Source organism: Sorex araneus, chromosome 5 (genome assembly GCF_027595985.1).
Source record: "Sorex araneus isolate mSorAra2 chromosome 5, mSorAra2.pri, whole genome shotgun sequence".
Taxonomy (NCBI): Eukaryota; Metazoa; Chordata; class Mammalia; order Eulipotyphla; family Soricidae; genus Sorex; species Sorex araneus.
Genome location: NC_073306.1, coordinates 66,648,729 through 66,671,265, shown reverse-complemented (window position 1 = coordinate 66,671,265; position 22,537 = coordinate 66,648,729). Strand labels below are relative to the sequence as shown.

The 22,537-nt window shown below is 41.2% G+C and overlaps 1 protein-coding gene across 1 annotated transcript in view; it reads right to left on the bottom strand.

Annotated features, from left to right (window-relative positions):
• GIPC2 (GIPC PDZ domain containing family member 2) overlaps positions 1-22,537 on the bottom strand; it is a 108,097-nt gene that overhangs the window by 19,528 nt on the left and 66,032 nt on the right. Inside the window, exons 4-5 of the mRNA XM_004603638.2 lie at positions 12,882-12,988; positions 6,414-6,495 (exon numbers count right to left, since the gene is read on the bottom strand). Coding sequence (XP_004603695.2) covers positions 6,414-6,495; positions 12,882-12,988 — 189 coding nt within the window. The remainder of the gene's footprint in view (positions 1-6,413; positions 6,496-12,881; positions 12,989-22,537) is intronic.

Below are 22,537 nucleotides of genomic sequence, written 5' to 3'. Positions count from 1 at the left end.
CCCCAATCCCTGTCCCAAAACACAACCAAAACAATATATTTTGTATTGTCTGTTATAAAGAACTGCTGAACATGCTTACAAAAAAGTGTTCATATAGGAAACAGTGTGAAGATTGTTCTATTTTGGCAGGAGCCATTAAGACACTCTATAGGATATCACTAACATGTTGTTAAAGTTTGGGTGATGTGAGCTTTGGTATATATATCTGAAAATATGTACATATGCACATATATATATATATTTCTCTCTATGATTTGTTGCCTACTATCTGAACCCCATCAAATGTGGTGTGGCAACTATGGGAAATGGGTCAGGAGTGTTTTATGATGTGTTGAGTGACTGCAAAAGCAGCCGCGTGGTCCAGGAAAAGGTTTACCCATATGTGAGACTCAGCCCACGTGGCAGTGGTTGGGTTGTGGAGGTTTTTGGCTGCCTGAGCTGGGCCCTTGGGGCAGGAGGGCTCTCACCCGCCCCCTTCTGGGGCACCCAGTGAAGACAGGCTGGCCCAGGGTCAGGACATTCTGCAGCACTCTCTTTCGGGAGTTTTAGTTTATAGTCCCTGGATCTTGGCTGCTGATGAGATTACATGGCGCCAGGGGCAATTTGTAGGTGTGACTGGAAGCTACTAGAAAACTGGGGACCGGGGGAGAGGATGCCCAGTCCAGATCAAGCGGTCCTGGAGCTCTCAGCCACTGGTTCCCACCTACCTCTGCGCTACAGGCCCTAACTGCGTCTTTTAATCTCTTTTGGGATTTATGGGTCTCTGAAATAAGTCCAATAAATGAGCTTATGTAGCTGAGCCAAGGAGGTGGTTTGTGGGTGTGTCTTCCACATACCTAACTTTTGGCCATTTAATTTCTTGGTAAACTTGGCCCCGAGTTGTTGGGGCCTGGCCAAAGGCACACCAGCAATTTTGGGGTGTCTGGAAGTCTGAAGGCACCATCAGGCCGCTGATGCACTCGCCCCACAGGTACAGGTTGACCTGATGGCAGCACCATACTCCCTCAGCATTTATTTTTAATAAGATTTTTTATGAACAGCAGCCCATTTCAAGCAATTCAGCTGGGTGAAACATCAAAAACACGGATAATATTAAAATGGGTGGGGTTTTGTTGGGGGTTTTGTTGTTGTTGTTGTTTTAGTGAATTTGCTGAAAAACTCAGAAAGGCGGGTTTTGTGATTGAAATCTCCAGGCGACCTCCCCCCATCTCCCTGTTCTTCTTGGAGCCTGGCAGTCATGCCCACAAAACTGCCTCTAGCACCATATAAGCTCATCAACAGTCATGATCCAGAGACTCACAAGTAAATCTCAGAAGAGAGTCATAAGTTGCAGAGATGCCTCTCAACCCCAAAGCCACCACCCAGTTAGAAATTTAACTCCAGATGTATCACCCTATTTAAAATTTTAGAATTCCTGAAGTGTGTGACCGAAACATCTCAAACTCTATGCCACAGATTTCCCAAGAGTAGCACACTCCATTTGATGGGGTGTAAAGTAGAAAGCAATCAATATCAATCAAAAAAAAGTTTTCACACAGGCTCAACCTGTAATAACATGTTAGTAATATCTTAGACAAGGGCTAAATGGCTCCAGGGGGAAATAAAACAATCTTTACACACTTTTCTCTAAGAAACTTTTTTGGATCATTTTTAGCAGATTATTCATAACAAACAATACAAAATAAATTATGTAGGAGTGGTGGGAATGTTTAAATAATTATAGTGAGAAGGTGTAACTGGTGGGATTGGTGTTATAATATTGATTGTAATAAATTATTGTGAACAACCTTATAATAACAAACTTAGTTTTTTTCAAAAAAATTTAAATGGTTAGGCTTTTTTAAATCTATTGTGAATCCTCATTAGTTTCATTCAAAGAAACAACTTATCTATAATAGTCTGAGTTCACTGGGGAAAATGTTTGTCCTAAAATGAAAAAAAAAGGTTTTGGGGTGTTTGTTTTTTTATTTTTAACTTTTTCCAAGATTTTCAGAACAGTTCTTTTTCCAATGCATGTCACTTTGGCATGTAGTACTGGGTCAATGAAGTCCCTGAAGACTAAGGAAATACTCCTGCCTCTCCCAATCCATTTACCCAACCCCTAAATCAAAGAAGTCATCGTGCTCTCCCTAATGCCAGAGAGCAGCATCATTTGGGAGTTATCGTGCTGAAGTCAGTGTATCAAGCAAACATGCCACTCTACCTGAAAACATCATCTCTCTACCTTTCGAGCAAGGATGAAGTCTCCTCTCCTTATCCATGTATGAGATTCCTCCCTTTTTTCTCCACCCCAAGAACCTTAGCACAAGATAAAAATCTCTTTCATCCCATTTTACTTTAGATTTTACAACAAGAGACATCCAAACTCTCTATATGTGCCATTGTTTTAGCTGGGGTTTTTTGTTTGTTTGTTTGTTTGTTTGTTCCTGGTTCGGGGGACAGGATGAGGACTTTCTAGTGGTGCTGGGAGTCACCAAGCTTACATCCAGGGATTTTCCAAAGATACTGCATCAGTGTCTGGGTTTACATCCTAAACTTTTGAGCTATCTCTCTGGCTCATGATTAAATGTTGGCTCGTTTTCCTACAAATACACTTGATAATAATTTGTTCATTCAGCCAGCCCAAAAAGAATCTTTGGGTGAGAAATTTTCCAGTGGTACCCATCATAATGATCTCTATTAAAACGCCATTATTGAGTTGGCAGTATGGCTCACTGCTAAAGCATAAGTCTTGCAAGTGTTAGACCCTGGGTTCAATCCTCAGCACCCCACCACCACTAGGTGTGACACTGACAACACCTTGCCAGGTGTGCCCCTCACAACAAGAGCACTGTAGCACTGTAGCACTGTCATCCTGTTGCTCATCGATTTGCTTGAGTGGGCACCAGTAACGTCTCCATTGTGAGACTTGTTACTGATTTTGGCATATCGAATATGACACAGGTAGCTTGCCAGGCAAGCTATGTGGGCAAGATACTCTCGGTAGCTTGCCGGGTTCGGGTTCAGTTTTTTTGTCCCTCTCAGAGAGCAGGGCAAGCTAACTACAAGAGCAAACTAAATAAATAAATACCACTATTGCATACTTCTTTCAAAAGTTAGAAAAGACTCTGTGGATTAAAAAATTGCTTAGGATCTCTCAAATTTCCTTTGTACATAGAATAACAACTTAAATACTGTTGTGAACTATGATACTTCAATAAAAATTAAATAGATAAAAATAGTTTTCTTTCCACATATTTCTGTATCTCTTAAAAATTTAGAAATTCTGGGGTTGGAGTCATAGTATAGAGGGTAGGGTGCCTGGCCTTGTGCACGGCCAACCCAGATTCTATCCCCAGCACCCGATTTGATCTCCTGAGTCCCACCAAGAGTAATTTTTGGGTGCAGAGCCAGGAGTGAACCCTGAGTACATATGTTGTGCCCAAAACTACCCCACTGAAAAATAAAAGGACTACAAATCTTCAGAACTCATCTCCCCACTACAGATAACATTTCAATAAAGTAATTCATACTGCTAAGGTCGATTAAAGAGTAAAACTTAACAACTTCATTTTACAGCCAAGTGAAACATTGTGATCTGCAAGATGACTTTTATGAACTCATTTGAATTATTTTCAAATGGTCAGTGTATCTCAACACTCTAGAAAAGAGTGCTTTGGGTTTTTAGTAGCTTTGTTGCCAAATTACTTTTTACAATCTTTTATATAAATGCAAATTTTAAACTGCAGGATCATATAATGTCTTTGTAACTGGCATTTGGAATTAAATTTTCTGAAAGGTAGAAAACACTGGAAATGCAAACAAGTAAACATATTCATCTGTCTATTGATTCAGTGCCATGTTTGTGACTTATATCTCATGCTAATCAGATTTGAATAATGCAAGAAATACCTAATTTAACAATGGTTGACATTCTTCTAATAATTACTTTCCCTAAACTTTACTTCCCTAGGTGACTGATCACACTGCTAATCATGTAATAATGATAATGACTTTTCATGTCAATGGAGGAATTTGCTACAGATGATTAATTAACTTTACAAAGGGATTACTAGTTAATTTACAAGGAATTTGTGATGGACCTTTAGTGCCCTGAATTTTTGAATTTGTTTAGTGCCCTGAAGAAAGTGACTGATAAAGAACTATTTCTAAATTCACTTATACTCACTTGTACTATTATCCAATGCTCTTCCTTGTGCAACAAAAGAATAAAACTAATTCAAGCATTCCCAATTTACATATACATAACTATAGACCATATACCCCAATTTAAATCCAAAAGTGAGGACTGTTCTCATCTTCAAAAAGTATGTTTATCATAAATTTGAGCTCACTGAGATGCAGCAATTGATATATTCATTTCTAAATCTTATGCTCATAGGACTATACTATTTGAAAACTTTCAATTAAGTAAAAATTTTTCCAACAAATACTACCTAACACGAGGCTAATAACACTGGCATTTCTAAATCTTTTGCCCTCATTTACATATGAAATTCTATAAAACCACATCATATATGTCCAAGCCCATATCATGCATGCAAATACCCATATATTTTTTCCAAATGCAGAAGAGTTTTTGGAAAAGTGTTAAGGAAAACCTTTTTTTAAAAAATTATTTATTAATTGTTTTTTGGGGGGTAACACCTAGAGATACTCAGGGGTTATTCCTGGAGGTGTTCGGGTTCCCATATGGGATGCTGGGGACTAAACCCAAATTGGCCACATACAAGGCAAATGCCCTAACAGCTGTACTGTCTCTCCAGCCCTTATTAAGGTAACTTTTAAGATACAGAAAGTCTTAAGACACTGGCATTCTATAGAATTATCTGTTTTGATTTTTTTTCCATTAGGAACTGGGCTGGAGCAATAGCACAACAGGTAGGGCATTTGCCTTGCATGATGCCAACCCGGGCTCGATTCCTCCGCCCCTCTCAGAAAGCCTGGCAAGCTACTGAGAGTATCTCGCCCGCACAGCAGAGCCTGACAAGCTACCCATGGCGTATTTGATATGCCAAAAATAGTAACAAGTCTCACAATGGAGACATTATTGGTGCCCACTTAAGCAAATTGATGAGCAACGGGATGACAGTGACAGTGATACAGTGATAGAAATTGTGGGGTTTTGTTGTTTTTATTATATTTACAATAGTGTCCATGTCAGTGATCTTGCCATACAAACTAACTTCTCAGCTTTAATTTCTTGCTCATGTACATTAAGAATCTATTATATTATATGCAAATTTTGTATTTCTCTTTAAGGAACTAAAAACAGAGTTCCAATTTTTTCTTTCTTTTTCCTTTCCTTTCTTTTTTTGGTTTTTAGACCACATCCATCTGTGCTCAGACCTTACTCTGCACTAGGGACACACACACACACACACACAAACACAAACACAAACACAAACACACACACAAGATTTTTCCTGTTACAGAGATCACCCATACATTTAACACTGAAATTTAATTTTTACAGTTCAGATAAGAAAAACAAAATTAGGAATGAAGCCAGAATGAAAGGAGAAAAAAGTGCATCCTGAAGGCTGATGACTCTGGAGCAAGAACTCCAAATCCAGCCATTCCTGAGGCAAAGGTCCCAGAGGACTTTCTATTTTAGGAAGCAGCATATTTCCACCCCCAGCTATTATTATCATTATTATTATTATTATTTCAACTGCAGTTTATTGCTTTTGCTGTTATTTGTAGCTGATAAGGTCTTTATTGTTAAATCAAGACTCTATAGTATTACTGAAGACACAAGACACAGAAATTCAAACGCTTAACCTTTCTTATCAGTCAGATGCCAGGTTTACCTTCCCCTTTTTTCTTCTTTCATTTTTTCTGATTTACTTCTCCCAGTGCTTTGATAATATAATTACATGATACTTTTTATACATATTCTTTTCATATTTTTTGACTTCTAAAACACCTATCAAGAAGAGACTTATTCAAAATGTATAGATGAGACTCTGAAGCTAAAAAAGTTATTATGGCATCAAGAATTAAGACTAATAAATGGGGAGGGAATGATCTGTCTTTCATTATTCTTTTCTATTGTTATTTTCATCTTTCTTTTATTTTCCATTTCTATTATTTAGGCTTTTCATTACCCCATAAATTTCTTTGTTCATTTTTTGTTTGGGAGCCACACTTACAATGCCCAGGGGTTACACCTGGCTATGTATTTAGGAATTACTCCTAGCAGTGTACAAGGGACCATATAGGGATCAAACCCAGGTCTGTCACATGCAAGATAAACATCCTACCTATTATACTATTGCTCCAGCCCTCCATAGATAGATTTATCTAAAAAATCATACTTGGTATTACAAATGCAAGACACAAATAAGCATAAACATAAATACATTCTACTAAATTAGAAATATCAACTTTTCAAAATAGAATAAGCTTACCTAATTCAAAATCTCGAATTCCCATGTATAATTCAAGAAGATCATCAACCTTTCCAATCGCCTTTGCTGTGACTTCAGATGGCTTTATCAAAGAAAAGAGAAATCAGGTTAAGAGCAAGAAAGATCATTGTATGAAATCACTTTAAGGTCAAAACACATGTGGGAGAAACCTGATACAAAGCCAGATTTTCATGCTTGTGTACTTCAGGAAATGTGAATGAAAATGTATCTGGAATATGCTCCATGACTTGATTCAAGTACTTTAAATATTTATTTTTCATGTCAGTGCTAAGTTATATGAATTCAAACAAGAAAAGTCAGGGACACTGTCTCTAGGGGCATTTTTAAATGGAAATAAAAGGCACAGAGGCATGAAGGACTGTGGTGGGGAGAGAATGGCCTGGAATAAATTCTAAACCTTTTGGGGCAGCAGAAGAGTTCAGAAACAAGGTTGCCTAATGACTAGATTTTTAGAGAGGAACTGGTCTGAGATCAGAAGGAGAAGGCACTTCAAGGAGAAAGCAATAAAGCATGCAAAATCTGAAGGTCTGGAACTCTGTTCAAAGACCGCAGCATGTTAGGAGCCTGGGGCAGGGTGAGTGTGTGACTGAGCAGCAAGGTGCCTGACTTGCGTGCATGAGGCCTCATTCCCCAGGCACCAAACATCCGAAATATGGTGGTGGGAAGGTGGCACTGCTATCGTGATCCCTGGCACCAGCACAAGTATGTGGTCCCCAGCAAGCATTGCAACCAAATGTATTCAAGAAGCACAACGAAATGTTTAAGCCCAGATCTGACGTAAATATGCCCCCCCCAGATGCTGCAAATTGATAACAGCTACAAGGGAAATGACAATGAAAAAGTCCTGTGTAAGTGGGGAACACAGGCTCAGACTTGAAATAGATTTTGAGAGGTCCTGTGTGGATAGGGCTGTGTCTTTATCATACAGCAGTCTCCAAATCTTTTAGTGGCTTCACCCAATAGGAAAACTTTTCTGAACATGCCCCCTTCGATGTGTTTTTTATTTTGTTGATTATGTTTTCCATGGCTGACACACATGTATTACCATACTTTTTTTTTGATGTTGCACTACATTATTGCTCCATCTGATAATGATCACATACATTATTATTATTTTAATTGATTTAGGCATTATGAATTAATGTACAGTCCACTTACTTCCTGGGTTGAATCCCAGCACCACAAATGACCTGGGTTGAATCCCAGCACCACATATGTTCCCCGAGCTCTGCCAGAAGTGACCTCTCAACATAGTATTAGAGAAGTATGGCCTGAGCTAAACACACACACACACACACACACACACACACACGTATGCACACACACACAAAACCACAGTCAGAAATGTTGTTATAATAAATCTCTCAGAAGAGGTCACAGAATGATATACCATAGCCATGCCTCCAGACCCCACACCAGGCTGTTTCATTCAGGGCAACCCAGAGAGAGTGAGTGAGTGAGGCCCTTCAGCCCCTGCAGCCAAAACCCCCCCAGAACTCAACTGCTGTCACGCTCACGGCCGCTCTCCACATGCTCAGGCCAAGCCTTACCCATGAGTCAATCTATTCCTGGACATCTCATACTTTACACCAATGATACACCAAGAGTAGCACATTTGATGGAGTTTAAAATAGAAGGTAACCGATCTTAGGAGGAAATATATTTGTACAGATATATATATACATATATATGTATATAGATATAAGCACACAAGGCTCAAACTTTAACAACACGTTACTAATCTCTTATAGAAGGGCTTAATAGCTCCTGGGTGAAATACAACAACCTTCACACACTTTTCTCTAAGAAACCTTTTCTGTCTCATTTTTAGCAGATTATTTATAATGAGCAATACACAATAAATTATTTCAGTTCTGCTTTGGAGGCAGGGTTTGGGGTTCTGAATGGAAACATTCAAAATATGGTGGTGGGAAGGTGTAATGGTGGTGGAATTGGTGTTTAAATGTTAAATGTAATCAAATATTGTGAATAACTATAAAAATAAAATAAAATGTACTAAAAAAGAATAAATGCTGTTGTATATTCACTATGAATTAATGGTGTCAAAACATGCTTGTTCTTCCTAAAACCATTAAGTTTTAGCAAAGCACGAGATTTTCTCACTATGTACACTTGTATTTTGATAGCTGGTGTTCAGTCGTGTCACAGCTGAGATTGTCCAAACTTGTTCAATATTCAATCACCGGTACAGATACAAATTTAGAATCAGATGGCAAGAGACCAATAACATTTTCAAACCACTGTACATATATATTATTTTGCATTCTCTATTTTGTATTCTCTACATTATTTTATTTCCCACTTCTATGAGAATGCTGTTATGGGGTTTTAGTGTTCAGGGTGACACTGAGGGGTACTCAGAGGGCCAGGACCACCCCCAGAGTACTCCAGGGAACAGGCCCACACCCAGCTGCGCTGGGAGCACAGACATGGCAGAATCTCATGAGTACAAGGCATGTGCTCTATCACATAGCCAAGTCATGTATCCGTCTATGTCTCATGAGGACCTGAACTGGGCCTGTCTCAACAAACACAGTGAATAAACTCAGAGACGAGAGAGGTGGAGCAACTTCCACAATTTTCAGCATCTGCATTTGATTTATAAGGAGGTGAGTTGTTTAAACCATGTAAGTTCTTCGGTGCTTGAAGTTAGATTCTGTCATCTGTATCAAATTTAATATTAGCACTGACTTTGCTTTTCCCCTTATTAAGCATTATTTTTAACTGCCCTATTTAATGAAACAGGCCATACGATTAGGAATGGGGTTTGGGAGCTGTGACTCCATCCCATTTCTCCCCACAGCATCTTCAACTGCCCTTCCACATGCCATATGACATCAGAAGGTCCTCGACTAACCTACTGACCATGACCAATAGACAAAGCCCCACACGGGGCTTTTCTGACACCCTGCTTCCTGGGTGAGCCATCTGAAGGTTTATCATTGCTTCCTCACAGCTGGCCTTCCCCAAGTTCCCTCCAGCTGGCTTCTTGCTCCTGTGGCTCCATTATCTTCCGATCCCTTCTTCACCCAACAGAGATGAACGAGCCTGCAGCACTCCGCTGGGCCATATGCTGGGCACAGGAAAAGGACAGCTGGGAAAGACAAATCCTTCCCTACTCGGTTTCCTACACCTCCAGAAGTTTCTGTTTCAAAGTGCTTTGATTCTCCAGGCATCTTCACTGGCATCTGTCCCCAGATCGCCTCTTGCTCACCAAGGACAGAGAGGCTCCCAATGGGAATCTTCCTCAGATGCCCCAGTGAATGCCACTCTTGCTGACTGACCATGCAGGACCACCCAATTCAGGTTTCTAGACTTTCCTGCTTCCCATGAATTAGGTCCATGATGGACCCTGGGCAGCATCACCATGAGCTCTGGGTACCACTCTGTGAAAACAGCTCCAGTCTGCTCTCCTGCCTCACTCTCCGAACATCAGACACACGAAGTGTCCTGAACAACATGCACCCAGGCGGGATCAGGACATGCAGGGTCTGCACCCAAGTCTGCAGCAGATCATGCAGTGCCTGACGCCCCCTCTGCCTGCAGGCCCACCTCCCAAATACCACACTTCCATCACTATCATCTCCTCGCCATGCCATCCCAAATCCATATGGTTGCCTCCCCTCACCCTCTGCTGCCCTCTACCTCCATCCATGTTCCTTCCTTTTGTCTCTTCTCCTGATGTTTTTTCACTCAGTTACTGACCCAGTCCATCAACAGAACTCTTCTTGTGAAGCCCGAGTAAATCAATCATAAATCCATGAACCCAGCACTGTGTCAAGCTCCTCTGAAAGTATCAGACACTGTTCTTGGTGCTAGGGTTATGGCAGTGAAAGGCACAGGAGACAAAGGAACGCACAGCAGACAAGAAGGAGTCATGTGGCTAGTGCTCTGAAGAAGGACAAGGAAAGCTCCCAGGGAAAGGGGGAGTGAGAACTTTTATTCATACAAGATACATATGAATAACATGTTTCATATACATAACAGCATGTGCAACATATACATAAATCTTATTCATACAAGATGAGATAAGGGCTTTAAAATAAGGCGGTGACAAGAATAGTAGAGATAAGTACCAGGAGGTTAGCTCCACGGTTTGGAAGCTGGCCTCACATGCTAGGGGAGAGGGCAGCTCAGATAGAGAAGGGAACACCAGGTAAAGGGTGTTCTGAGGACCCGTTCGGGATGGGAGATATGTGCTGAAAGTAGACTATAGACCAAACACGATGGCCACTCAATACCTCTATTGCAGACTACAACACCCAAAAGGAGAGAGAGAACAAAAGAGAAGGCCCTGCCACAGAGGCGGGAGGAGGGGGTGAGATACTGGAATTATTGGTGGTGGAGAATGGGCACTGGTGGAGGGATGGGTACTCAATCATTGTGTGATCAGAACGTAAGCATGAAAGTTTATAACTCTGTAATTGTACCACACAGTGATCCACTAATTTAAAAAAATAATAAATAAATAATAAAATAAAATAAGGCAGTGAAAAAAAACAAATAAAATAAAGTGATGCTGTTGGTTGGAATGAAAATTAGTGTAGTGTCTTTTTTAAAAAGTAGCATAGAGATTCCTTTTAAAAATAAAAATGGGGCCTGGGAGATTGTGCAAAAGGCTGGAGCATATGCTGTATGTAGAGGTGAAGCGGGTTCACTCCATATGGTTTCCCAAGCACCACCAGGAGTGTCCCTTGACAACAAGCCAACAGTAGCTTCCCAAGGACTGCCAGGTGTGAATGAAAAGCAAACAAAAATAGATAAAACAGAAGAAATATAGTTGAAACCGAAATACCATATGACCCAGCAGGACTATTTTTATATACTTTTATTTCTTGGATATGAAAACACGTATTTGAAAAGGTGTTTGTATTCTATATTGAGTGTTGTTCACAATTGCCAAAACATGAGCCTAAATGTCCATCAACAGAGGATGATAAAGTAGCTGTGGAACAGATAGTTAATGAAATATTATCTTGCCAGGGGGGTGAGGTGCAGAAAAATGACATTGTGCTCTTTGGGACAAAACCAAACCCTGAAGTGATTGTGCTAAAGTAAACTGGGAAAGGAAGTGAAGGACATTACTGGATGGTTTTACTCACGTGGGCAACAGAAATAACTAAAGCAAGTACACTGGCAGGACATAAGAAAATTAACTCCTGGAGTCAATGGGGAAAAAACTATGGTTACTGGATGGAAAAGCACTGTAGCACTGCTGTCCCGTTGTTCATCCATTTGCTCAAGCGGGCACCAGTAATATCTCCACTGTGAGACTTGTTGTGTTAAAGTGAACTTAGGAAAGGGAGTGAAAGACCATGTGGTTTTACTCATACGGGCAACAGAAATAACTAAAGCTGATTTTGGCATATCGAATTCGCCATGGGCAGCTTGCCAGCCTCTGCCGTGCAGGCAGGACACTCTGGGTAGCTTGCCGGGCTCTCCGAGAGGGACGGGGGAATCAAACCCGGGTCAAGGCAAACACCCTACCCGAATAGAGAGAGAGGGGTCTTTTGGAGGTGGGACAGCACTGGAACTTTGGTGGTGGTGAATCCTATAACCCAGAGAGACATGAGGCGCTACTCCTGAAACTCTCTATTGTGAACTAAGGACAACTCAATAGGAAGGGAGGAATGAATAAAAGACAGTGACCACGTGAGCCAAACCTAAAGAAGGCCAGGGAGGCCGGCACGCTGAGGGGGCAGCAGAGCATCCCGGTCAGGGTAAGCGCAGTAGCGAGCGGAGCAGAACTCCTGCTGGAGCTTTCCGGCCTGAGAAGGCACAGATGGCTGAAGCAGAGGGAGGCAGGGGAAGCACGGCAGGAGATGAGCGCAGAGAAGAAATGCTGAGTCCAGTACCGGCCGATCTCTCTGAGTTGAGCTTTTATTCAGGGAAACTCCGGGAACAAGTCGTTACAAGAAAGGAGCCTGATATTCTTCCTTAGGCTTTCATGATAATGCCGGCAGCTCTCCTGACCCAGAGGGAAGTGGACAGAGTGGAGGCAAGAAGACTGAACAAAGTCACTGTAGCATTGAGGACAAGGTGTTCCTGCCGAGGGCCAAAGAGGTGCTGACAGCAACAGTGCAACATTGTATGCTTCTGAAATATTGACATAAAAGAGAATAAAATATGACAATAAGACAGTCTACCCAAGAGACGGGCTGGAGTGATAGCACAGCGGGTAGGGCATTTGCCTTGCACGCAGCCGACCCGGGTTCGATTCCCAGCATCCCATATGGTCCCCAGAGCACCGCCAGGAGTAATTTCTGAGTGCAGAGCCAGGAGTAACCTCTATGCATTGCCGGGTGTGATCCAAAAAAAAAAAAAAGCATGATAGTTTAATTTTGTGATTTTTCACTAATTTCTAGCCCTAATGCACATTAGCCCACACATTTCCCAGCAGGTCAGGGAGCAGGGGATCTAACTCACCACTTCCTCCACAGTGGCCGGACCTTTGGATCTCAGGCGAAGAGTGCCCCTTCCAGTGCCAATTATCTCTGCCGATGCCTTCACAGTCTTTGACCTGGGTCCTATTTCTAGAAACAAACAATGAACAGGGAAAAGTGCTTACTACATTCAGAAAGAACTCCAAGTCAGTGTTCTAAAAGCTAAAGCATATAAATAGCAGTGTTCCTACATTATTAAAAAAATAATAAAGAATAAAATCAATCAATAAATAAAAGCTAAAGCATGTACAACTGTTACAGAGATTTAATACAGATATACTTTTCTATAGAATTTTCCAGAAGACTGACAACTTATTGGCAGATATTTTTATATGGGAGTTTCTATGATAGTTCTGGCTACAGAAACAAAGGGCATGTATTAAATGTATACACACACACACACATGCACACACAATTGTTTGTTTGCATTTGAGGTGGCTAGACTGAGCTGATCTCAAGGCTTACTTTCAACTCTGAGCTCAGGAATCATTTCTGGTGGGGTTTGGGGGAACCATGTAGGGTGCTGGAATCAGAACCCGAGTGGCCACGTGCAAGGCAATGACCCCACCTGCCTTACTGTCTCTCCAGTCCCTTGGCATAATTATCTTTCCATATAAATTTCCTACTGGGTGCAAAATGTTCTAGTGAGTGAGCACACAGGTTTGGGTCTACCCACTGTATAGACATTTTATCTGCAAAGCGATAGACTGGCATCCTGACCTATAAATAAGTGTTTTGTAAGTTCAGTGAGCAATATAAAACCCTGGCATGTTGAACAACGCTAGATACAAAGAGTCTTAGGATTCACAAAACTAAAGGTTCAGCCTTTGGACTCTGGGAACTTCATGAAGGGATTATGATCCATGCTTTAAAAGAGCTATTCCACCTCCTTAAATGGTGGTGGAATAGCTCTCGACTTTACTTTCTCTGATCTGTAACACCAGTAGCTCAAAAGAAAATGCCTATAGAAATGAGGTTTTATAAGTTTATAACAAAAACTTATAACATCATTATAAGTTTTATCTTTTAAACACTTTTAGGGTCACAGAAAAATTAAGAGGACAGATTTCCCATATACTTTCTGCATTCCACAAATGTACATCGCCCCAACCTTATTCAGATCCCCCACCCTAGTGGCACTTGTTACAATAAATAAAACCACACTGACACATCATCAAAGTCCATTGTCTGTATTAGACTTCACGCCTGACTATGCACACTCTTTTAACTCAGACAGATGAGCAATGATACCTCTAGACTTTTTTGTAATATCCTATAAAATAATTTCACAGACTGAAAAAAAATATCATTGCATGTGCCATTCACCTCAGCTTTTTTTTTCTTTTAAATCACATTCTCAAGCCATCTTTTTCTCAGAAATGGAATCTCAAAACAAACCACTTGGTGGCACCAAAGCAAAGGTTAAAATTTATGTCTTGGCCCAAGCTCCAGAAAGGCAGTTTTTACGGTGGTTCTAATAAAACAGAAACAATATTTCTCGATGACCCTGTCATTCAGTGATACAAATCAACCTATTTACATATAAAAAGGCCATCAGATTCCATGGTCTTGCAGGAAAGAGAAAAAAATAGTGGTGTGATTTTATTCTTTAAATTTGTTAAAGACCGTGAATGTTTTTAGTGCAGCGTGTCGAATCCTGTCTCACCAATCGGGTCCATTCCTAAGCCAGCCACTTCACTTTCCCTGAGTGGATATATATGTCAGGGAGGTCTCGAATCTGAAGATGAGAAATCTGCTGTTCACAGACTGATGCCCACAGTGAGCTGGGTCCACGGGATCCAGGTGTCTTTCCTGAGCCTTTCCTTTCCCATCCACCATCTGCTGTAGGCACTGCCGGCAGAAGGATGCACCTAGAGAGGACAGAGCTGCTCCCAGCTGAGCTGGACATCAAGAAGCAGTCCTGTTTGTTCCTTATGACGGTACTAGAGAGATAGTACAGCAGATAGAGCACTTGCCTTGTACATAGCCAACTGAGGCTTGATCGCCAGGACCACATATGGTCCCCCAAGCGCAGTAGGGCTTAAGCAGAAAATCAGGTGTAAGCCCAGAGCACTGCTGGGTGTGGTGCTCACCCACAAATAACAAACAAAACAAACAAAAAGCCTATTATGGCAATTCTGTTACTTTAATTGTGCAATTTAATTTAAAAGTACATGAGTTGATGGAATAAGTGTGAATCAAAGAGTTATTCATGTGAAAGCTAGGGTAAGTGCTTTGAAAACATTCCTTAATGGTAAGTTTGAAAAAAAAAAATAGGTGTAGGCAAGATGATGCTAGAAGATTAGGAAGAAAAACTTTTGTTTGTTTGTCTTGGGATCACACCCAACAGTGACAGAGCTTACTCCTAGATCTTGGCTCAGGGATCACTCCAGGTGAGGCTCAGAGGGCCATATATGATGCTGAGGATCAAACCTGGATCAGCCACAAGTTAGGCAAGCACCCTATATGCCGTACGGTCTCTCTAGTTTCAAGGGAAAAAAATATTTTTTTTAACATTTGGCATTTCACGGAGCTATTCTTTTTAACAAAGCAGAACCCACAAACACACAGTAAGATTTTGATTTTTATGTAAGACTTTCTAGAATTCCAATTTGTGTCTTCTACTCCAAAAAATGACCTCTTCTACATGTATATTTATGTCTTAAACTAAAATATGCAAATATTTTATTCTAGTATCATTCATAACATGTCATTTCAGTTGCCGACCACCCCCAGTCTCTGGAGAAGACAGGTGAGAGATGGGAACATGAAGAAAGCAAAGTGGTCTCAAATTCCACTCCGAAGTCTAGAGAGAAAAGAGGGGCTAAGGAAGCCCGAGCCCTGCTTGCAGGAGAAGCACCTGCAACATGGTTAAGATTTCAATTGATACAGGTCTTTCTCCTCTCTCCCATACAGAATACCCTTGTTCTGGCCCCAAGAGCATCTTATTTGGTGCGGAGTATATAACATCACTTTTAGAGTGGGCCAAAGCCATGCTTTTAACAGCAGGTGAGCTGCTATCAGCACTTGCTATATTCAACGATTATTCAATTGGTCAATTGCCCAGAAATGTTTCTGAAACTGCAGAATAAGAAAAGATGAAATCCTGTGGCTCCTGATCGAGTTTCTTAATGGCTATGATCCCAGAGACTGAGAAACAAATCTCAGAACCCAGCGGATTTTGGCAGAAATGCGTCCAGACTCTGCATTAGGCTTTCGGCCCCATGCCACCACAGGTGGGAAAAGGTGCCGATCCACCACCTCTTCCCCCTGGCAGCTCCGGGAGCCATCTTCCAGAAGCCAGTGGACAGACAGGTTTGGGCCCTCAGTGACAAGGCACGCGGGGCCTCATGGGATGGGGTTGGGGCCAGCCCTTTCCTCCCCTGCCCCAACGAGACCCCAAGTCGCCGCCCACGAAGGGCCTCTCTGGCTCCTGATTGAGTTGCTTAATGGCAATGATCCCAGAGAGTCAGAAACAAATCCTGGAACCCAGAGGCTTTTGGCAGAAATCCCTCCAGATTTAATTATTAAAATTCCAGAATTCCAAAGTCGCACGACCTCTACTGTGGCCACACGACACCATATGCTATTCATAATCAGAAATAGAAAACAAAGTGTCTAATATTGCCTTTTTGGCAGACCTAAGTGTTGGGGAAAAATCTCAAACAACAATGGTAGGTCTGATGTCGAAATATTGAATGTAGTCAAAGTAGAGAGAGAGTAATGTGGACATCATCTGCCACACAGGCAGGGAGAGGGTGTGGGTTGGGGGCTATAGTGGGGGTTTTGGTGGTAGAAAATGTGCACTGGTGAAGGACGGGTGTTTCATCATTGTATGACTGAGACTTAAACCCAAAACCTTTGTAACTGCTCTCATGGAGATTCTATAAATAAATTTGAAAAAAGAAAAGATGAAATCCTGTATGTAGTTCACTAGCAGGTGAGTGGATCTAGATGGGATCCTGCCGGGCAAAGGGAGAGGGAGAAGGACAAATACTCTTGTATGTGGAATATAGACACCAATGAAAACTGACCCAGAGAACCAGCCTGTGAAATAGTTTGTTAAAGTGTGAGGGGGTTGGGGGGCCTAGAGAGACTGTGGGAGAGAGAGGCTGACACTCCAGTGGTGGGTGTGGTGTAGCAACATTCTACGCCTGAAACATCACTATTATTAGCATCATAAATCATGTTGTCTAAATAAAAAACAGTAGAGAGAAGTGCCCAACAGAATCAACATTCTTTCGAGCACATGAAAAATTCATGGGAATATCAAAGGGGTACATTGTAAGGAGCACACTGACAGGAGAAAAGAAAGAGGTAAATATAAGTAAGTGGTACTTGGGTGACAGAAAAGAAAAAAACAAAAAACAAAAAAGAATGTACCAATCACACTGAGTTTGAAAATGAGAAAAAAAAACATTTTCCTAATATTTCTCATTAGATTAGGCAACTTATCTTTTCCTGATCTTCCCAACATATTCAATATCTGCCTCTTTTTAAATGCTTGCAGAGAACATTACAACTGAGTCCTCATCACCTCAAGCTTCTCACTCAGCTTTCCAACCATGCATATCTAATGAGAAAAATCAATGTTATGGCAGACTGAATTATTCAGAGTAGAACAGTTAAGAGCATGGACTTCAAAATTAAAGTTTCTGAGTTAAAACTCCACTTCCTCCCCTTATAGAAAACCAAAACAAAACATTTTTTAAAGGGGCTGGAGCGATAGCACAGCAGGTAGGGTGTTTGCCTTGCACGCAGCTGACCTGGATTCAATTCCCAGCATCTCATATGGTCCCCCAAGCACCGCCAAGAGTAAATCCTGAGTGCAGAAGCAGGAATAACCCCTGAGCATCACTGGGTGTGTTTTAAATTTTTTTAAAACAATTTTTTTAAATAAGTGCTTTTAAAAAAGCACATTTCTTTTTAAAAAAAAATTTTTTTAAATAAGTGCTTCGCACGGGAAAGCCTGGCAAGCTCCCCGTGGTGTATTCGATATGCCAAATACAGTAAAAATAACAGGTCTCATTGTCCTGGCCCTGAAAAGAGCCTCCAATTATTGAGAAAAACGAATAAGGAGAGGCTGCTAAAATCTCAGGGCTGGAATGGCTGGAGACGTTACTGGCACCCGCTCGAGTAAATCGATGAACGACAGGATGACAGTAATACAGTGATACAGTGAAACAAGTGTTTATCTGTAAAGTGAGAAATTCTACCTACACACAATATCGGTTTAAACATTCAGAGGGCGAATGGGAAAGTGGTGCCCAGTCCGACCCTCTGGGTCACATCACAGAAATTCTGGAGTTTTGTCATTTGCCTCTGCTGGTACAGTCCAGCCTAGAGAGAGAAATCTGCTCTTCCTACTCTTTCCCAACAAAAGAATCTGCACTGGTTTTCTGAGAATGAGAAACATGCAGGCCTCTTCAAATGTTTGAACAGCTGTCGCCTCAAATAGCAGGGGCAAGTGTCTCTTTTTCTATTTTGTCTTTTCTCAAGACAATGATTCCCCACTTCCCTCCCCACGTCCACCCCTCCCCCACTCCATTCAATTTAGAGGAAGGAGAAACAACAAATGACCTCCGGTTGCTCCACTCTGTGCTGCTCCAAAGTGGCTGAGTTCAAATCCAGCCCCTTGAGGAGACAGTCAGCACTGGAGGTATTCCACGTCATGGGAATCCAGACCCCCAATCCCTGCAAGCATCCCTGCAAGCTACAGGACCCCACATGGGCCACTAACTGTCCATATCACCATCCCTTCTCCTACAGCCCATGCACGTTGAGCTTTGGTACCTCACCTAATATGCTGATCAGTTTCTGCCATTTCCACTTGTGGACTTCCATGCACCGAGAGGAACATCATAATGACAGCCAGATGGCAAACCTTTGCAGGCTATTTACTCAGTGACCAGCTACACTACAGCCCAGAAATCCTTCTTTTTTCTCACTGTTCCAGAGCTAACTTAAATCTCAAAGATTGAGTTCTACTAACCAAATTCAAGAGGAAGAGAGAAAATCGCATAAACTTATTAATTCACCAGGTGTTAGTAAAGGATTAAGTGAGCTCTTATCCCTCATCTTTATGAGCCTAAAACTTCCTAGAGAAGTGATATTTGATCAGACAGCTAATCACCAAGAGTTTATGGTTGGTGGGGAGACAGTGCAAAGGGCTGGAGCACATGCTTCGCATGAGGGAGCCCTGAGTTTGAACCTGAGTAACACATAGTCCCAAGAGCACCACCAGAAGCAACCGCTAAGCACCACCCTGAGCTAGCAGTAGCCCCCAAGCACCACCAAGTGTGACACAACAAAAATAAAAATTTAAGGCTAAGTGAAAAAAAGTCAAGGAGGAAAAAAAATATAATCTAGACCCTAGCTTTTTCTAACTGAGCCATGGCTCCAGATGAGGTAACTTTTTAAAGTTTGTTTTAAAGTAAATTTCTTTATGATTTATATCATTAATTTGTATAACTATTTTATACATCTATATGCCTGGGTAGCATAAACATTTATCAGTGGAATGGGGTCATGAGTGTGAAAAACTTAAGTCCTATTCTAGGGCTGGAGCAATAGCACAGCAGGTAGGGCATTTGCCTTGAACACGGCCGACCCGGGTTCGATTCCCAGCATCCCATATAGTTCCCCAAGCACTGCCAGGAGTAATTCCTGAGTGGAATTAATGCCAGGAGTAACTCCTGTGCATTTCTGGGTGTAACCCCAAAAGCGAGAGAGAGAGAGAGAGAGAGAGAGAGAGAGAGAGAGAGAGAGAGAGAGAAGACAAATTCTAGACTGTGGATTTAAAAGCTTCAAGAGAAAGAAGTGGAGCGTTTTGGTTTTGGAGTCCCTCCCAACTGATAACCTTCAGTTCACCAGGCCTCTAGCCTCCCAGAAAATGACTCACTTCAGACTTCCTTCCCACTGGCTACCGATGAAATAACTTGGGTTTGAGGGACATGTGAATTGGTAGGTCATAGTTATATATGATCCACCGACTTTGTTGTATGTGTGGTTTTGAGAGTTGCTCTCACGGAGGGGAGAAGGCAGATGGAATAGAGAAGGGATCACTAAGAAAATGATGGCTGGAGGAACCAGTTGGGATGGGAGATGCATGCTGAAAGTAGATAATGGACCAAACATGATGACCTCTCAGTATCTGTACTGCAAACCAAAATACCCCCAAATAGAGAGAGAGTATGGGGAATATTGTCTGCCATGGAGGCAGGGGGAGGGTGGGAAAGGGGGATTATATCGGGGATATTGGTGGTGGGAAATGTGCACTGGTGGAGGGAAAGGTGTTTGATCATTGTGAAATTGTAACCCAAACATGAAAGCTTGTAACTATCTCATGGTGATTCAATAAAATTAAAAAGAGAGATAGAGAGAGAGAAAGAGAGAGAGAGAGTTGCTCTCATGTGTTGCCAATTTTTTCAAATTGGGTAATTCCTTACAAAAAAATTCATCTCCTGGAGACTCATACCTTCCTATAAAGCAACAATAGCATCACAGGAGGACTATACTCCAGGCCTCATTTACAAACAAACTCTTAAGATTTCCCTACAAATGACTACCAGTCATTCATACAAAGTCTTGTATGAATTATATTAATGGTGGAAATTTTTGTTTCAAGGGAATAAATATTTTTATGCTATAATTCATAAGGGGCAATCATATATATAAACCATCAGGAGAAATCCCATTTAAAATTATTTTTCTTTTAACTGAACACTGAATACATCCACAGCTACAGATAGATTTGTTCTTCGCTGTCTTTTTATTTTTACAGTTCTGTAAGATAATTATAGATAGGTCTCATTCCCCTGACCCTGAAAGAGTCTTCAATCGTTGGGAAAGAGGAATAAGGAGAGGCTGCTAAAATCTCAGGGCTGAGTGTAATAGAGATGTTACTGGTGCCCACTCCAGTAAATTGACAAACAACAGGATGACAGTGATACAATGATAAGATAATTATTCTTTTCATTTATTACTGAGAAAACTGAGGGTTAGAAAAATAAAATTGTTTCACCAAATGGCAAGTGGTAGAGCAGGAAAGTGAAAGGCCAGAAGTCTCTACCCTAGAGCCATTACTTGACTTTGTATTCTACCTCAGACAGTGAGTTGCCTCTGCTAGTAGACAGCTCAGTTAACCACTGGTCATTTGAGGCCTGCTGTGCTTCAGGAGAAACTGATGGTTCCTATCCCAGGGATGGAACACCGGAATGGACCAACATTGCTGAAGTCTTTCAACACTGATCATTTCAGAGCTGGGGATGTGCCCAAAGTCAGAATGCTTCTAAGGTCTTTTTCTAGAAATTGAGACAAGAGGGCTCTCCTTTTCTGTCCCATGTGAATAAGAAATACAGTGTCCCAGTAAATTACTAACCATCATCTTGGGACCAGAGTGGAGCTCACTGAATGACAGGAAAATGCCGATCTGGTTTTTGACCACTATATGTGCCTTACAAAAAGCTGTACTAATACCAACTTTGCTCATGAACTGATTTATAATACTCCCCTTTCTTCATAAAACAGGTAGGATTTTTACTGTCTGTAATTTAAAGGCATGTTTATAGATACAGAATTCTAAGCCATGTAACAGCTTTTCACAGACATACAAAAATGATGGCTTTATAAATAGCTCATGCTAACCCTATCCTCCTACTTCTACCCAGACACACACACACACACACACACACACACACACACACACACACACAGAAACACACACACTATTTCTCAGAATAGTTGATTTAAAAAATTAAATTGTCTCAGGACATAAGAGTTTAACTATAAATTCCTTTTTTTAGGTGTCCCTTCCTCTCTCTAATATTTTTTCATATTTTAAGAAAAATTGTTGTAGGGTTTAAGCTGTTGTAGGGGTTTTGCTTTTCTCTTTGGGGACACTCCCAGCATATTCAGGGGACCATGCAGTGTTAGGAATTGAATCCAGGGGCTCCTTTGAGCCATCTCCAAGCTCTATTTTTTCATGGTTGTTAGGGTTGTTAGGGTGCTGAGGTTAGGGTGTTAGGGTGTTGAGGCAGTTGTTAGGTGCTGAGCAGATAAAAGCTATCTGATCCAAAGAACTGGAAATGCATGAACCACGCCAAGTAAAAGCAAAGTTACTTTCATATATTCTTTGATGAGACTGAAAATGCATGACAAGTATCAAAAGTGGAATAACTGCCCAAATTTCCTTGTTCTTTAGCTAAGTTGTCATTTAAGAAAAACGCTGCCCTATTTTTGTAACTCCCTGAAATTATAGTCAAAAGTTAATTGCGTCTCTAGAGATTCACAAATTTGCCAGGGTAAACATCTTACCCAAAAAAAGATTACAAGCCTCTAGACTCCAACTTGATATAAAAATAGAAAGTGATGGTTAAAATATTTTATGTTTGCTCTTTTCTTGTTTTACTCCACAGTATAATTTTATCAGGGGAATTCAAAAAATCTAAATTGATCATTTTTATTGCAAGTTTGTTACACATATTTTCCTCCTAGCCTCTAATAACTTAAGAATAGTGTTAAGGGTCTGGAATTATAGTACAGTGGGTTGGGCATTTGGTTCAGTCCCCAGCACCATATATGGTTCCCTGAGCCCACCAGGAAGAATCACTGAGTACAGAGCCAGGAGTAAGCCCTGGG